We start from the raw sequence: 17,820 nt of genomic DNA on the forward strand, positions 1-17,820 counted from the left end.
TTTTGCCATCAAGTCTCCAAGACAATGACACAAACACAATAGGATGTCTATGTTGACCTTTACAAGCATACTCAACTATTTCTTGTCTAAGAGTCTCTATAGCCACATATCCATCTACATTTCCTCTATCACTTTTCTACACTATGGAATCATAAGAAAGGGATCACATCCAAGCCTTAGAAAAGTCTTCTATTAATTATTTCATTGGCCAAAAAAACTCATTGCACTCTTTTCCAATATGCATTTTTATAATTGAATATTTGTAATCTATCAATGAGCACAATTTCAATAGCTATTACAATTGATTCATAAAATTCATTTAGTTTGTAGACTCCATCACTAATTTGTACAATCAAAACTTATAAAACATGTTTCACAATAGAACCTTGGTCTAATAACTATAGTTAGGATTTATGAATATTGTTCATAGTTAATGTAATATGTCAAAATTTATTCAAGTATCTATCAAATATTTATTTGTAATTTCTTTAAACATTAAAAATATATATATTTGACAATATTATACATTTTCAATGCCTTTTGGTCTTGGTTCACTATTCAAAGAAAAAGACTTAGTTGCTTTTGCACTCCCCTCCAACCCAAATCTCAATGTTGATGCCATCTTCTAAAAGACTTAACAAAAAAAATAAAAATAAAATCCATACTTAAGAATCTGGAAATATATTTAAAAGACACATTAGTATAATATAATATAAATTTTAATGAATACTTTATTACTACTTTTCTATTATTATTATTTATTTAAAGTTAACAATATATTTGATTTTTTTAATTATTTACATAATTATATTAACTAATTCTACATTATTATAGATTATATAGATTTATTTTGGTCAATTTGAAGTTGTCTTGGTTATTTCAATTGACTCCAATTAATAATAATTCACTTTGTCAAAACAATTCAATTAATTGCCAACTTTTTCTATTGGCTTATATTTTACAAATAAGTTATGATTTCAAAAATTTACTAAATACTTTGACTATCAATGTTGATTTCTTATGTGTTGTCATTTATTATTTTTCTCTTAACTTCAATTATTATTGTTATTCTTCTTTTAAGTTTTATTATTTTATATTTGTTATTTTATCTTTATTTACATATAATTTATTTAAAAAATATATGTTTCTTAATATCATGAACTTAATTGTCTATTTATTGTTTTATCTTTAGTTATGCATAGTTTGTTTTCAATACATTATTTTCATTTATATTCTTTAATATTATTCATTTAATTATCTATTTACTATTTTCTTTTGTTTGTTTATTTATTTAGTCATCTCTTAACTTCTAGACTCCATCACAATGAACTCATAAACATGCATGAGAGATTCAGAATGGACTTCAAAAGATAAACGCTCGAATCACTTGCCTTCTGAGAATTGATAAAATCACAGCAACACCTTCATGATGCTGATCCTCAAATTTCCATCGTTGAGCACAACCGGTTCTGAGTCTAATGCAAGCTCCGACTCGGTAGGCTCCGCCTGATTCAGCCAAATTCTAACTGGTCAGTTGCCCCAGTTGATTCGTTGCCTGATCTCTCGTTGCAAAGATCCTACACACTGCAACCTGCACCTCCATACGCTTGCACGATTCTGCCAACACCTCAATGAAAAAGAGCAACATCGTCCAGGATGAAGGGTCGCCCAGACATAGCAGCACTCGCGTCAGTTCAGCTTTGATAATTCTAAAATCATCTCAAAGGCGACCACCGTTTTGTGAATATAGTGTCAACAGTGAAGATATGAGCGAAGACACTGCATGCATTCGTCATTCCACTTGACAACTGAACGGATCCCTTGGGCCTCCAGCAATGAGCGGCAAGACGGCGAGAATAAGAGACTCCACAATTTTGCTCCACCAGTCTTCTGCGCACACCCCGCGACACTCGGCGATGATTGCAGTGAATGCAAGACTGAGAACTCCAATCGATGTGTTCAAATTCACGGGTTAGAGATCCACTGCTCCCACCACGTTGCGTCTCTGCCCGAATAGGAGTGTAAAGCGATTCGAGTTGGGACGGTCCGGAGCGACAGGTGGCGAGCGCAGGGCGTGAGCAAAAAGGTTGTGAGGGTGACAGATCAGAAAACGAGGAAAAAACAAGCAGCAGCAGCTCGGAGTAGAGCCGAAGACTAACAGGCCCAGGAGAACAAGCAGCGGCAATTTCAAATGTCTTATTTGGTTACCGAAGCTACAAGACTTCGTTGGCCTTCAGCACGCAGAGGGTCAGGGAACCTAATTGGAGAGTTCTAGTCTCCGCACTCTGCTTTACCAGCACATGTCTGCTTCGTTTCTTCAATCGCATCGAGGCTCTGTCGCCATCTCATTCACATTCATATATACATGATTTCTCAAGTAGACGTTCTGATGATTAATGTCGTAGAACATTCGGAGACGAAACTCACACCACCGACCATTTTGCAAACTACAAATCATTGTTATCCCATACGCCAAAAGATGACAGTAGAGCCTGCTTGAAGGCGCAGTAGCCAGTGAAGCAAGATGAGTGGCAAATGAAGTAAAATTTAGTGTTTCGCAAGGTCAAAGTTAGTCGAAGAAAGATACACATGGTGGAGCCATGCAATGCAATGTAACGCCCTAATCTCAAGAATGTAAGAAAGAAACAGGAATTTTACAATTTCAGACGCAGAAATCCTTATATATACTAATAACAACCTCTGATTCAGCACTGAATTGGAATAAATCCTCCCAGCTGTGCAACAGCCAACTCCGTTCTGACTACAAGGTGAATAAACTGCAAAAAATTTAAATGATGTGCAGGCCTGAAGACCATAATTGGTAAATACTCAAACTCAGTGCATAAGCAATCTGAAGTGCACCCCCCTAATGACAGCATGGTTGACCCATCAGTCTGAATCTTTTCTGGAAACTCCATTTGATTAAGGGCGAATGGTCCCCAAATTCAAGACCAGCTTCATCACTGCTCCTTTTGCGCCTCAAAACGAGCAGGCGATTTGACTGCTTTCATGCAACAGATACCTGATACGAGAATGGTAATGAGGGTAAAGGCCTGCACACGACAATTTTTCGTTACAAATTGTAGAATACCAAGTCCCAACTCATGTAGAAGTGTAATGACGGTCCCATAAACTAACAGAAGATAACAAGTAAACTTACCACAAAGATTCCTTCAAGAATCACAGCCCTGCTCCTGCAAAGTGCATCACAATCTGTAGTTGCATTGCCAGTGCTTTCGAATAAATGGCGTTCAAGAATTCCATGATGCTTCTCGTTTGAAGCCTTAGGGTCAGAAGAATACAGAACAACATTGCTGGTTCCAGACGACTTCAAGCTTGACAGCACCTTTTCCAGCACCTCTCCTGCAGAATATAAATACGGTGAGCACACTTAAATACAAATGTAAAAATTGGAAGAAAAATATCAAATCATCTGGCTTGTTAAACAAGAAAATTCACATAAATTCTAAATGTTGAATATTCGCAGTGTTCGTCCAAATCAAAGTATAACCTTCAGAAAGGGACTTGTCAGCAACGCTCCAATCCAACAAGGGACTGTAGCAGATGACCAGAAGATCAGTTTTCTTGTCCGCACGCGGAAGCTTCCTCCCCACAATCCACTCCTGGACACAAAAAAAAATCACAAAAGGAACACACAAGCACGTACGATTTGGAGCTTTAGTCTAAAATTACACATTTATCTCACTGTTAGGCACCAGAATATAAACAAGGAACGAAAAAGAAATGACTATGCAACACGACTAATGTTTGACTTGCGTTCAGTAAGCATTCAGAACATGCGTTTCTCAAAGCATGATGCTGAAATCTGAACGTATCATCATCTACATTTTTCACGCACGTTTTATGCACAATCAGTGTCACACAGGTAAATTTTCAAGGACATAATCTCAGATGAAGCGTGTAAATTGCAAACACACCTGCACAGCAGGAACACCAGTAAGCCTCTTCACATCATGCTCTCCAATAGAACAAGATCCAGATACCGCTACTTCATCAATTGCCACTGTGGTGCCGAGCTCGCTTGGAACGTTCCTAAGTAGAGACTCTGCAACCGAAAGTGACCCACTTGCTACAGTGACGTAGGGGATTGCCATTGAATACCTAGCATCAGCGACAGATCCCTGCAATTCGAACCAACGACAATTCTAGAAATGAGTAATGATCCCCAACACGTAATAAACCTCGGTTGAATGTAAAACAAAATTGCATAAAATGCAACAGATTAAAATCAAGTTAATATGCCGTTTCGTGGATACACAAATTTCTCCTGATAAGCATCAAAAATAATAATTCCCGTTCATATCAAGTTAACCTACACATTTTCAACACCGTGGATACGACAAACACCTGAAGAGTCTTCAAAACGCCAGACGGCTGACCTCGAGAGATGTCCTCAGATTGGAGCTGCTCAAAAAAAAAGATTTTACGAATCAGTTCGAACAAAGATAAAAGTAAACAAAACCCTAACCTGCCAAGAATTTCTACTGTAATTGGAACGAAAGAAATTCATGACATGTTAGGACTCCAGACTAGGCCAAAGCAAAAGATATCTCACCTCCTCTCCAATGAAAGCAACAATCATCTCTGGAGCTGCTTCCTCTCCGTCTATACCCTGCAAGGCACTAAATTAATGGGTGACTATGTAAAATCAACATGGATTGTGCCTGTGGCACAAGTCAGAGAAAAATGAGACACACATCTTGTAGATTCGACAAAAACACACCTGCCCTTATCGCACTCTGCGGGGGGTACCACTCTCATCCTCGAAACACCATTCAGACTCTATCTCCTCAACATCCGTTTAAAAACATAGTTCGAGGTTCAAAAGAAATTAAACAATGTACCTGAGTAGATGTGCATCTTCTTAGGTCCTGGAAGATGTTGCTTACTAGGCTTTCGGGCGTCTGAGATTTATACTTAACACTTCGATCCTCCTTACCGAAGCATCTGCAAGCAAACACGGCAAGAACATTCAATTGGGAAAAAGCCCTGATCAGCTGCAATTCAATAACAGCCTTAGGAATTAGCACCAACCTACTGATCATTTGAAGAACCCAGAATTCCCAGGAAAAAACAGAATCTTCACAAGGCATCAGCTTGTTGATAAATTCTAACGTATTGGATGGGAAAAATCCAACAATAACCAGATTTCACAATACAGCTCTAAAAAATCCTACACCACGAACACATAACAGCGATAGAGATCTGAAACCTCAAAAAAAACAAAACAAAACAAAACAAAACAAATCAAACAAACAAACCACCATAATCCTGCTGAGAATTCAATCCGATTCTGACACAAAAATAGGCCAAACACACACTAGATCTGGGATTTTACTCAACCTCTTCAGAAATAATATCGACGGTGAGCGTAGCGAATAGGAAACCCCTAAACTTCGGGCCTAAAGTGTTCTGAAACAATCCACTACCCTAAATCCAAAATCGGGTCGCCTTGTGGTCACCCATAATTCCGAATCTGAGATGAGTGCATCTAAACGGAAACAGAAATCAGCTCAGGCAATCAAACCCACAAAACGCTATACCTAAGGTCGGACCAGACGAACGCCGGAGTGACGACCTCAGCTGCAACCAACTGAACTGCGATGAGAGCCACCAAAACGAACCCCACAACCCGAACCTCCATAGCATTGCACTGCTTCCCCATCTCCGCGATTTCCTAACAGCAAACAATACAAAAAACCCTCCGAAGCGCACCAGGATAGCAAAACAGCCAGTCAGTCCACGACAACGACGATGATCTGCGGCAGTGGCTCCTCCACAATCGAAGCCTCACTCCTCGTCGTCCTCCTCCTGGTCCTCCCTCGGCAAGCAAGCAAGCAAGCAACCACGTAGAGGATGAACGAACACAGCCCCCTCGGATGGGTGTCTCCCGTCGTCGTCGTCCTTGGATGACACGCCCTAAGCCCACGCTTCCGTATTGCATCGGACCCTGTGCCCGTGGGACCCTATCACTGTGACTTTTTCCCACTTGGGTTTTTTCTTTTTTGCTTTTTCCCTTCCTTCCTTCCTTCCACAGCTTAGTATTATAAAAATTGTCTTCGTTTGCTGATGAACCCCAGACTTACTTAGCCTGTGGATGGACGAACACAGCCCAGCCGATTATCATGTGTGGGAATGAGATTGGAATAAAGACAACTATACATGTATTTGTATGTTTCACCTCCCAAGTATGATTTGAGAGGTTGAGTTGTGTTCTTTTATAGACATGCCTCTAAGCTTAGCCCACAAATGAATATGATCCATTAAATTTTCATGTGCAGGTTGATATTCTATTATTGAGGTTTTGCCTTTGAACTGTTATTTGTCCATTATCTAGAGAACATGTGGGCAGCAATTCAAAGGCAAAACAAGTCTTGTGAATAATAATGCTCCTCCTCAACCTTGAGATAAGTATTGAGAAGGCTCTATTTGACAAATGATAGCCTTCTCAAACTTCAAGAGATGTAATTCATTTGTAGCCAATCACAATTTGTAGCATGGAGTGGGGTTCCCCAATCATTGTCTTCCCCAATTCTCATTGTTTTGACACATATTGTTTCCATTCTTGGACTACACTAGACACATACTCTTAGCCCCTTGGGTTGCACTCATGACTCTTTAATTTAAGGTAGTACACAAATTTCATTACTTGCTCAAAGCCTTGTAACTGGATTTATTTCTTGAGTACTTATTTATAATTTGTAATAAATATCTGAATCATTTGTATAAGGATATATGTGTCAGGTTTTATCAGTTTATTTTATGAATGCAGACTTTTGCAAGAGTAAAAAACCAATATTTGGAGGTTTTAATTCAATATATAGCTGTTTAAATAGATGAGAAATAGCAACCCAATAGTTCAAAGAAAAATAACAATAGTGCCAATATTGTCATTATAATCAGCCTATATAAATTCAGATCCTAATCTTTATATGTTCAAAAACTATGCATTGAAAAATGTACATGTATTCACTGTAAATCAAATGCATTGTGGAATATATTTTTTGGAATAAAAAACGTTTTTGTAGAATGAGATGACGAGATTAGAACGTTTTGCCAAAGACCTTAATTAAGATTGACATTGCCACTTTGGTAACATTGATATACTGTCAATACTTTAAATTACGTGGATTTTAATGTAATAATAGATTTAGATTGTTAAAAAATTTATGAAGTAATCATAAACACTAGTTTTACAGTTTATTTGAAAGACAACCATAATAATTATGTGTTTATGGTAATTACAGTTTGGTGCAAACAAAAAAGAATCGGTTTTGGAGCATAACATAGAGAGTTTGAATCTGATATAATACAAGAATCAATTATTTCTTGAACCAGGATGAATGTATTATTCAAAAACTTAGGATGTGCATTTTATTATACACATATAAAATATATATATATATATATATATATTTATATATATAAGTTTTGAAATGTTTGTTTTAGGTGCATCAATATTGTAGCTGAATTTCAAGAATAATATATTTAGTCTGTGTTCAATGTTTTTGATTTTAATGTGTTTAATATTAGGTTTAGGCTACAAGCACCCCAAATTGCTATATTCAAACCCATTATGTCCATACACACACCCAGATCCTCCCATTGATTGCTTTAGACCTTAGTGCAAGTTCCAACCTCCTCCCCTCTTCCTTGTCAAGGATGAAGTCTAAGACTTCTTCCAATCAAAAAAATTGTTAACATTCAATGTGTTTTTTTTTTCAAAATATATGTAAAAATAAATCAGGTTTTAACAAAATTAATTAAAATCAAAAACATTGAATACAAAAAAAGAATAAATTGTGATAGCAGTAGCAAAAACTATGGTGACATCAACAACACCCTGTTATGAAATTGCTCGTATTTTAATTATCACTAACTCTGTAGTAAGACACTACTGGCACCCTTCTCTTACATAAACAAGTTGATGTAAAGTGTGCAATCAAAGCAACATTGATTGATTGCTTCAAAAGTATTGCTCTAATTTGTTTACATGTACAGCTAACAAAACTTTTAACCTTGCTTTACAATTAGGTTCAAACAATGTTATACTTTAGATTGTAAAGCAAGTTAAATATTAGGAAATAAGAGCTAGGATATAGGATTCACTTCATGGATAATGTGAGATAAAAGTTCAACCATGAGATGGAAAGTATTTCACCAAAATTTTAGAATATAGAGTACATGGTTCCACCAAATGTTGCTCAGTTGTGCGTGACAGTACAAAAAAATGGAAAAGTGAAAGTGAAAAGTGGACAATGAATCATTAAGCCATACACTCTAAGAACTTTAATTAACAAACAAGTTCTCATTTATTTAGATTGGAACAGCATATTCTGAAGCAAAATAAGAAAAAGTCACAGATTTCTATCCATGGATATAAATAACCGAACAAACAATCAAACAAAAAAAGCCGTGAAACAAGCCCATTGAATGCAAACGGCGATCAGAGCTGCGGTGGGGCTAATGAACGAGGCCAATCCCCTCGGATGAATGACCGGCCTACAACAAAGCTGAGGTGGCAATCCGGCCATCCATCCACCGAAAGCACCATCCATTAACGAATGAATAGATTCAAGCTCAACAAATAATCCATCCACAGTCGGATGAGACCACGAGAGGGCCGAGCTAGTGACCAGTAAGGTCCACTTGGTGCGGTTATCAAACCGAATTAACCCTGCCCCCGCCGTCGGCTAGGGCGCGGTCATGGGGTTACTTCCCACCCACAAGCCAAGGAGTGGGCAGGGTGGGTGCCCCACCCACGCCCGACCCGGCTGGGGATGGAGGAAGGCATTGGATGGAGCATGGGTGGGGGCTAATGCACTGCTTGCTTGTGAGTTGGGCCCCGCCGTGCTCCTTAGCTCGCGGAGTTTGGCCGCGGCTGTTTTGTTTTGTTGCTGTAAAATAACGGGGTTGGTAAAAGAAATTGCGAGACAAATTGCAGGCCTGCCTGCAACTGCGTTATGTTATGTTATGTTATATTGCGTTGCGTTGCGTTGCGTTGCGTTGCTTGGGGTGGGATCCAGGATCCCTGGTGCTGGATAGGCAGTGCTTGAGGCAGCCAGTCCCATTGCGTCTCCTCTAAAGCGCGTCTAAAGAGCCTAAAGTGATGTAGATACTTCCTTGTTTGCTAAGTTACACCAGTTTCTTCTTCTTCTTCTTCTTCCTAGTTTTTGGTAGGCCATCGCGCTCTCGCTCGCTCCTGTCTCTCTGCTTGCCTTGTGGATTAATGGTAAGCTTAGCCTGTGCTGCACTCTACCAAGTCTCGTGACTGCCAAGGAAGGGACTGGATCAGTTCCCACAAGCGAGGAGGGCGCCACACTACGCGACGGTGCCTCTGTTTTTTCTAGCTTTGCTGCTGCAGGCATTTCGTGTCAGTGGGCTTCGTGATTGTGCTTCTCGCACCTCTGGGTGGCCGAGTGTGTTCGCAGCGTGTTGAGTTTTAGTGTCTTGGGTGGCGGCGACAGCGGGAAGTTTTCATAGCTCTTGCGTTTAGGAAAGGTAAGGGGAGGCGAGTGATTTGCAAGGAGATTGTGAGTGGGGGAGGAGGGGGGTAATTTTGTGGAGTTTGTGAGATTGCACACCAGCATTGTGTGCTGGTTGCGTCTTGGGTGCAATTTCTTGGACGAGGGTTTGTAATCTTTGTGTTTGGTTGGCGTTCTCTTTGTGACGCATTTCGCGTGGGGTGCATCCAATTTGGGGTTGCGAGGTTGTTGGGGTTCGATTCCTGAACGGAATTTGGTTTAGATGCATTTTATTGCGGTGTAGTGATTGGTGATTCGAAGTTGATTTCATTTTTAGAGGCAGTAGTTTTTAAATGCTGGAGATCGGCATAGCGATTAGACTTGGTGGTTGAGGAGTGCTTCACTTAGAAAAAAACGTGTAGTATTTGAGTACTTCTTGCGATTGTATCTTTCAGTGCCTGTAGATATGTTGTAGCGGAAGAAACCACACAATGGCGTTTCGATCGATATTCTAATGTCGGCTTAAGTTTTGAATTTTCTATGTTTGTCAGTATATTTACTTTTGAGAATATATATATATATATATATATATATATATATCGAATTACTGATAAATTTGTTGAGTGAGAAAGATTGCAACGTTCTACATTTGAGTGTGGCTTCGAAATCTGGTTCGAAAGTAAATATGGTTCACGTGAGCACTGCACGAGCTAATTATAAGTTTGCAGTATCTTTAATTTGAATCTTCTCGACTAGAGTGACGGAGGTGACTTATTGCAGGGTTTTTGTTGTGTCGCTGCAAACCTAGAACTGATTTTCTGAAGTTGTCATCGGAATTTCAGACTATGATTTGCCAACTAGTGCAGCTTATGATTGAATTATAGGCTTTGTGACTTCGTTATCGAAATAACTAATCCGACGTCTTCAGATGCTTTGTCACGGCATCATTCCCATTGACATTATTCCAACACAATAAGATTAATTAGTGTAATGTGCGAGCTCAGGTTTACAGGAACATGGGATGCATTTTTTCTTCCGACGCTGATGACGGAGGTCCCTCAGAAAATTCCGTCAATCCTAGTGAAGTATATGTGTATGTATTGGGCTTGAGGGAACCTAAACAGATCGATTTAACAGAGAAGTTGAAGGGAACGGTGTCGCCGGGGTTATCAGAAAAGATGCAATCTCTTCGATCAAAAATAATCACTCTCTGTGGCAGAAATGGATCTGGGATGAAAATGAAGCCGCAGAGGAAATCACTCGATGGTGAGAATGCTATTCTGTAATTTTATGCGCTTCCTTGACTTGGTTATAACCATTTTTCTCGGACATAACGAATTATTCTGTACAATGTACTGGGTGGGTTTAAATGTATAATGAAGTAGTTTGAAATAATTGGTTCATATGAACTGCAGGTGATTCCGGTGACCTGGACTTGGAGAAGGCTTTGAACGATTATTTACCTCTATTGCTGGGTCTCGTCATAGGAGGTGGTGCATCTCCAGGGTCCTGTGACTCTTTGTTGCATTGCAATGTGTGCTCGGATACTGGCTTTTAGGTTTCATAATGTTGTGGTTTTTTGTGCATTAGGTTTCTTTCAGGGAGGTATGATTTGCTTGCATCTTGATCATTCCTGCATTCTAGGAAACTGAAATGGGTTGGTGTTATGTGTTGCATAGGTGATAAATTCAATTCGGTTGTTGAATTTCCCTGGACAAATGTGGTGGACGAGAAAAAGGTCAGCTTCAACTTCAATTTTCCTTTTTGATAGAGAAACGATAAGTGACTATTTTTGAGGTTCTTAATCAACCAGATTGGTTAACAATTACAGATGAAATAGAAAGTGGATCTTCTCTTTGAAGCTTTCATACTTTTTTATCCACTGAGCATCAACATGCTTGGTCCCCTTTGCAGGACACTTCAATGGCAAGTGTGTATTATGAGTTGCTGTCTGTGCTGCATCTTTTAGGAGTGCTGGCTTTACAAGAAGCCAATATGTGCTTGACACCAAAGCCTCGAGCAGATGAATACAATTCCAAGGCAACCGAAGGCATGTGCTTCGCTTTGCATCCAGTCTATGCTTTTGGGCGGTACCTATCTTCGAGCCTTTCTTGGCACACAGTATCTGATGGTAACTCCTACTAACTTTGCGCTTCATCCTATTGCAACTGCAATACATTCAATTTCTTTTGTGGCTTCATGCACTGCAAGCTTCTTTTCCATGACCTGCGAATTAAATGTAGTTATGTTTTGCAGAAGAACTCGTACTTTATTTGTCAGGTTGTAGAAGTTCAATTTGAATACAATCCATTTTTAAATGACGTGAATAAGCTCAGTGAGGATTATTACGGATTGATACATACATGGCTGACGAAATCTGAGATAGTTGAATGTGTTAGACTATCTGTATATTTTACAGATGTTCTCTTTTTTGTTCTAACTGGACGAGTGCTTCCAACAGAAAGCAAAAGAAAATCCATCAAAATATTGTTGAAGGCCGCATCATACTTCGAGTGTGCCTTGAAAGCTGTGTTGCCTAATACTCCAGAGGATACAAAGTAAGACATCTTGGAAGGATGAACAGTGAATACTTTCATGTTCCTGCACCCATCTAGTTGACAAGTTCTTGGCAAAAGCATAGGTTATGTAAACACACAGCTGATCGTGGCATATTAACGGACGCTCGTGCAGGGCGAAGCTACCAGCTGATCTAACTGAAACAATGTTTAGGTCATTGGAGCAGCAAGCTATAGGCCAGGTATGTTTTTGTTTCGCTGTTGTTTGCATATTATTCACGTATCCTGTTGAGACTACGAATAGGTTGCTCACTATGAGTATCATTCATTTTTGTGCCCTTACGTTGAACGGGGTTTCGTGGTGCAGGCTGTGGACTTGCAGCTAGGATTTGCGGTTGTTAGTGGGAAAGCTTCTCTCGCTGTGAAGCGAAGACTGGCCTGTGAGCACGTTGAAGTATGGGATGAGGTAGGTGTTCCAATGCTTATGTTATATGCTGGCGCAATTTGTAGATGCGTTATTGGACACTAAGACACTTTGAAATGATCTGCACCCGATCAGTAGCATTTGTAGAATCTCATCTTCAAGGAATATTTTTCGCTGTTGGAAGAAAGACGATTTATATATCAAAATAAAGTCTTGTAGGTAGAGTCACCAGTTCATTTTGTGGTATGTATGGCAGGCAGTTAGAAAGCTAAGAGCCGTGCAATTGGGGGAAAGGGTGAGGGACAAGCAGTTACTATATGTGAAATGGAAGCTTGCAGAAGCAAAGGTATAGCATTTGATCACTGTTTGAGGATGGTGATCTCTTTACAAGTTGCCACAGGCATATGGAATTGTGTACCCAGCTTCATTTCTTGAAGCAGAAATTTAGCTTAAGATGCATTTCGTCTTTTGGGTAACACTTTCAGTCACAATAACATTCATCTTTTGTTTTACAGGCGGCAGCTTATTATTTTCATAGCCAAGTTTTAGATGAGGGCTGTGGAAAAAACATACATGCACAATCTCTGTCGTGCATGAGAGCTTCACATGCTTATTTGAAAGAAAGCCAAAAAGCTCGAAATGAGTTTGGGAACATGGAACCACTGACAAAGTATGCTGTTCTACGCACTAAAAAAACTTCTTAGTTTGTACGGCGTGTCTTTAATCGTACACCTAAAATGTGGGAGTAGTCCACAGGTCTTTGAAGATGTTGTCTAAGTACCTGATGTTAATCTGTGCAGAGTTCCTCCGTTGTGGGGTACGATGAAGTATCTCTATCGCAGAATACCCAGGGAGAGGTCGAGTAAACGGCGCCTTCTCAGAGAGAATTACCCCAAAGAAAAGTAAGCGACAAACTATGAGTTCTTTCGGTTTGTATGTGGTTTGGCAGTTCATCAGTGACCAGTACATTGTATTGGAAGGGAAGATATCTGCCAAAATTGCCACCTGTGAAGTCTTCTGTACTGAAGCCGTGTCTTCAAAATTGGTCCATAACAAGCACTACATGGCTTTCTAAGGAATGAAGGTTTTGCTCTGCAGAATGCCACGGAAGACACCCAAATTGCCAGAGTTTCCTGTTGCATTGAGTGCGGATCCATTCCACTTGCCTCCATTTGATCCAGCTTGGAAAATGGAGAGCGGGTTTGAAGTTAGGGCTTCCCTTACTGCCGTCTTACCAGTATATTACACGTTGAAGGATCAAATTCCACCGCCAATTTTGGATTTAAGCAGGGCGGGACCTGCGCTACCACCATCGGCAGTTACTGATATGGTACAAGTCACATAATTGCCCTACATAAATTGTGGAGTTTTTTCAATATATGCTGTTGGTCATAAGCTTAAGAAGGTTTGAACTAGGTGCGTTTGTCATGTATGAGGTTATTGATGTAAAATTATGCCCATTCAAATCAATCTTCATAGAGATAAACCAGGCGTCCCCGAAACCGTTCCCTGGAGCTTTTAGGCTAGTATATGCTAATCTCTGTAAAGTACACTTTTAGGTACAGCGAAGTCGAAGGTGTCCAAGTTTGTTTTGTTGCTTAGAGATCTAATTTAAAGTGCGGCAGATGTTTAGTTCATGTTTAGTTACTTATCATAAAGCCGAAGTTGGATGGATTTCTGACTTCGTTCCTGCTGCTTCACTTTTCCAGTATGCGTTGGTGTCGTTGGCATCTGTATATGAAGTTTGGTGGAAGGATGTGAAACGTGACTGAGGTTGAATATTCCATGATCATGAATGAGTGAATATTCACTGTTGAGCTTCGCGGGAGCTTTCATAGAAGACTTCTGTGGCTTTGAAACCGACTGGAATTGAAATTTCAGCTTGTCGACAGAGCTTACAATTTCCAACTTTTGAGTACGGGTGTAGGCTTGAAGCCCGCGAGGCGGCTTTTTCCAACAAAAGCTAACTGGATTTGCCTACAGACGCTTCGTCTTTGTGATACACCTATACATTATTATTCTGTATTTTACATTCTTTTTGCAATTGAACAAAGTTTAATTTGCATAATCTTAGGTAGTTGTATATGTCTTTTTATTTGAAAGATCATTTTTTCTTTTTTTAGACATATTAGTTTGAAAGTAGTACGTTGTAGTGGTTGGATATGAAATTTGATCAGAGTATTATTGAAGCTGTAAAACAGTGTAGGCACAGTTCCACTGCTTTTGCATGCTGAAGTCTATCCACTTGTAATGAAGTTTTGCATTTAGGAGGAAACCGAGGGAATATTGGAGCCTTGTCTCTGTTACGTCAAATTTTTTCCCTTACCAAAAGTTCAGACTTTTGTTTGAAAAATAAAAATAAAATTGCTACTTTGACCAAGTTCCTGGTAGAAGCTATTTGGATTACTTTTGGAAACGCTTTGGAAATGCTCTTTGTTGTAATGCATTATTAATCACTTGCATCCTAATCATTGATATATGCACTCAAATTCTCAAACTAATGCTAACAAAATTATATTTAGAATCCATACTGTTTCATGCATTTAGATTATTTTCTTTATCTATTTTTTTAAAAACATGAAAATCAAAATTCAAAATTATATACATATTAACACAAAATCCATGTGCTAAGATCTATTTGATAAGATTGATGAGAGATTGAGATTTCACAACTAGGATTTAAACTACAATAATTCCTCCATAATTCAATATTTTGTAATTCAATAACCTATATTGCTTGATATAATGTCTCCTCCAAATTTGTTCTATTATGATAACTCAATATTTTGATTACTTGTTATTTGATACAATTTCAAGAATTTATGAAGTTCTAGTTCATTGTAGCCAAGCATCTAGAATTGTCTACACATAATCAAAAACATATAGCTTATGTTGGCAGTCTTTTAGTACTATGTACATTGAGAAATATGTAAGTTTTATAATGTCAAGGAGCTTAATCACAACATAGAGGGTAGTGGGTTTCTTCTTTTTTGGCACCTCTTGCCAAAGTTCAAATTCTAACTCTTCATCCTTGCCTTCAATCTTCCCACTTGTAGCACTTGCCAACAATTCGTTATGAGACACTTTCTCATGTTCCATTGAAACTTTTGCAAAAAGGTTGGGAAGGGCTTCCATTGACATTAGATTGCAAACACAATCTTTTGATGCTATCTAGAACCTCATTATTAATGATATCTTCATCTTAGTCATGTTGAATAGTAGCAGTAATCAATTAGTGATTGGGCAAAGGATATCTTATTTTTAACTATCATTAAATAAAAATATTTATAAAAATTTATTGACTTTTTAGTAGATAGATTCTAAATTTGATTTTTAATTTTTGACAAAAGAAAAAAGAAAAAAGAAAAAAAGAAAAAAAGAATGTGATATGAAGTAAATTTTATCATTATAAAACAAATTCATGGTCGAACAACTAACTAATATTTGATATATTTTATGAATATTTTTTGTAACTTCAATTTTTATTTTATAAGTTATTGATACCTTATTTTATAAATTTTAATAATTAGCTTCTAAAAATCTTCTTTATAATTGATTCTATGTTCATTATGTATTTAGTTTCTTTCTTTTATTTAAAATATTAAATTAATTATTTGATAAAATCTTTTAGGTAATAAATTGATTGTTAATTCCATTAAAAAATTTACTTCAAATAAGCTCTATAAATATAAATTTTTGGCAAAGTTATGAATTTTTAATTTTCTAATTTTTTAAATTTTTATAGGATTTATAAAAACTAAATCATATATATTAAATAAACTTGTTATATTTAAATACTTTATAAACAACATCATATAAATTTTTTATAATATAAGCTTTAGCTAATTTATATATTAATTATTCATTACAAAAGGTTTATTAAAAGCATAATAAATAAATTACTAAATTTTATATTTATGGCAAATCCTTCGAAATTTATTTCTATTATTATTCCTCTACCTTATGAATTATTCTTTTATAATGACACAAATTACTATATTTATTTTTGTAATCTGATTCTTTGAATTTTTAAAGTTTTTTATAGAGATTTACAATAATTGTAGATAAATTTTTGAATATATTTGTGAAAAAAAAGACCTTTTGATTTTTGATTTTTCCATAAGTCTTGATGTAAATTTGACATTTTAGAATCTCTATTGAAATAATCAACTTAAAGTTAATTGGATCTATTGAAATGTGTATTATATTTTTTTTGTAAAGTTTAGTATAGTCTTGTATTTTTTTTGAGGTTTAATTCTCTTACTAATAATTGAATTCTGGCATGAAAGCAAATGACACTTAAAACTTTGTAAACACAATTTGTGAGCTAAGATATATATATAAGCTCTTTAAAATTTTAAATGTGCATTAATTTATTCAAAAAAAACTTTAAATCTGATTGAAATATGAATATATATATATATATATATATATATTTAAAAAGGATAAGTTATTTATTTATTAATTCTAATAATATATATTTTTTACTAAATAATTTATCAAAAATAATAATAAGTAATTAAAAGATTATTAATCTATTTTTTTGAAATTTAAAATTAATTAGAAAAACAAAAAAATAGATTAATATAAAAATAAATTTTAAAAAAATTGATTAAAGTAAATTTTGTATTTTTATGTCATCGCTATGTGCATTCCAATAATTCAATAATAAAATTAAATTCGTCTTTAGAAATTTATCTTTAATATTATCTTTTATTCTTTTGAAGAGAGATAAATCTAAAAAAATTAAATTTTTATGTATTTAGTAATATTTCATTGTTAAATCAATTCTAGTAAAATAATAAAAAAATAAAGTAAAGATTAGAGGTGCTACTAACAATACTTTCTTGACACCAATTAAATTAAGTTGTTGCATTATTGTAAGTTTGGTTGGAATACAAAAAAAAACATTAGCCTTGTTTAAAATATATATATATATATATATATATATATATATATATATATATGCCAACAATTGCGTAGAGCTTCATAATGTTTTACATTGATAAAGTCAAAGAGAAATCTTAAATTGGTTAAAAAAGAGACAACTTCTTTGATGTTAGCAATTACATAGGTTTACAAATGGACCTTTGGAAAGAATAAGCTATTATTATAATATTTGACTTTTTTCATCAAACTAGACTTTGTGTCATGGACATGTATTTGCCATAATTATTACATATGAATAAGTTGTAAATAAAAGTAGATTAATTTCATAATGTTTTTTAAAGAAACTTCTTAGAAGCTTCATAGACGCTGCTTTGACTTTATATGTATTTGTAGTTGATTGAAAGATTAGAAACTTGGTCAACAAGTTCACCACATGCCATACATGTTGGTAGCTTGTGGAACAAGCTAATTATGTAGCGCCCATATAAAAAACTTACTTTGTAAG

The 17,820-nt window shown here is 36.5% G+C and overlaps 2 protein-coding genes across 3 annotated transcripts; one reads left to right on the forward strand and one right to left on the reverse strand.

Moving 5' to 3' along the window:
- Positions 1-2,635: 2,635 nt before the first annotated feature.
- LOC112291915 (uncharacterized) lies at positions 2,636-5,817 on the reverse strand. The gene is made up of 8 exons (XM_024539902.3): positions 5,565-5,817; positions 4,866-4,968; positions 4,577-4,633; positions 4,369-4,425; positions 3,939-4,142; positions 3,512-3,623; positions 3,161-3,363; positions 2,636-3,053 (listed from the first exon to the last, which is right to left on the reverse strand). Exons 1-8 carry the CDS (start codon positions 5,684-5,686, stop codon positions 2,961-2,963), a joined length of 951 nt encoding a protein of 316 aa, XP_024395670.1. The 5' UTR covers positions 5,687-5,817; the 3' UTR covers positions 2,636-2,960.
- Positions 5,818-8,984: 3,167 nt separating this feature from the next.
- Positions 8,985-14,805, forward strand: LOC112291785 (uncharacterized). Of its 2 annotated transcripts, none has more exons than XM_024539670.2 (13): positions 8,985-9,522; positions 10,490-10,751; positions 10,901-10,975; positions 11,165-11,223; positions 11,400-11,616; positions 11,947-12,043; positions 12,177-12,243; positions 12,369-12,467; positions 12,682-12,771; positions 12,941-13,095; positions 13,226-13,327; positions 13,524-13,755; positions 14,135-14,805. In XM_024539670.2, exons 2-13 carry the CDS (start codon positions 10,502-10,504, stop codon positions 14,195-14,197), a joined length of 1,506 nt encoding a protein of 501 aa, XP_024395438.1. In that variant the 5' UTR covers positions 8,985-9,522; positions 10,490-10,501; the 3' UTR covers positions 14,198-14,805. The 2 variants fall into 2 exon arrangements, with proteins under 2 accessions (XP_024395438.1, XP_024395437.1); XM_024539669.3 differs by having other exon boundaries at positions 9,128-9,253.
- Positions 14,806-17,820: the final 3,015 nt, after the last annotated feature.

Source organism: Physcomitrium patens, chromosome 14 (assembly GCF_059467195.1).
Source record: "Physcomitrium patens ecotype Gransden chromosome 14, ASM5946719v1, whole genome shotgun sequence".
Lineage (NCBI taxonomy): Eukaryota > Viridiplantae > Streptophyta > Bryopsida > Funariales > Funariaceae > Physcomitrium > Physcomitrium patens.

Bases quoted from the DNA above. Each gene is read 5' to 3' on its own strand.
- LOC112291915 (XM_024539902.3), bottom strand. From the start codon at position 5,686: ATGGGGAAGCAGTGCAATGCTATGGAGGTTCGGGTTGTGGGGTTCGTT. The intron at 4,426-4,576 runs GTGAGATATCTT...TTTTTTGAGCAG, and splicing joins TTGCTTTCATTGGAGAGGAG to CTCCAATCTGAGGACATCTC. The intron at 4,143-4,368 runs GTGTTTGTCGTA...TTCGAATTGCAG, and splicing joins GCGTTTTGAAGACTCTTCAG to GGATCTGTCGCTGATGCTAG.
- LOC112291785 (XM_024539669.3), top strand. The intron at 12,244-12,368 runs GTATGTTTTTGT...TTCGTGGTGCAG, and splicing joins AGCAGCAAGCTATAGGCCAG to GCTGTGGACTTGCAGCTAGG. The intron at 13,756-14,134 runs GTACAAGTCACA...TCACTTTTCCAG, and splicing joins CATCGGCAGTTACTGATATG to TATGCGTTGGTGTCGTTGGC.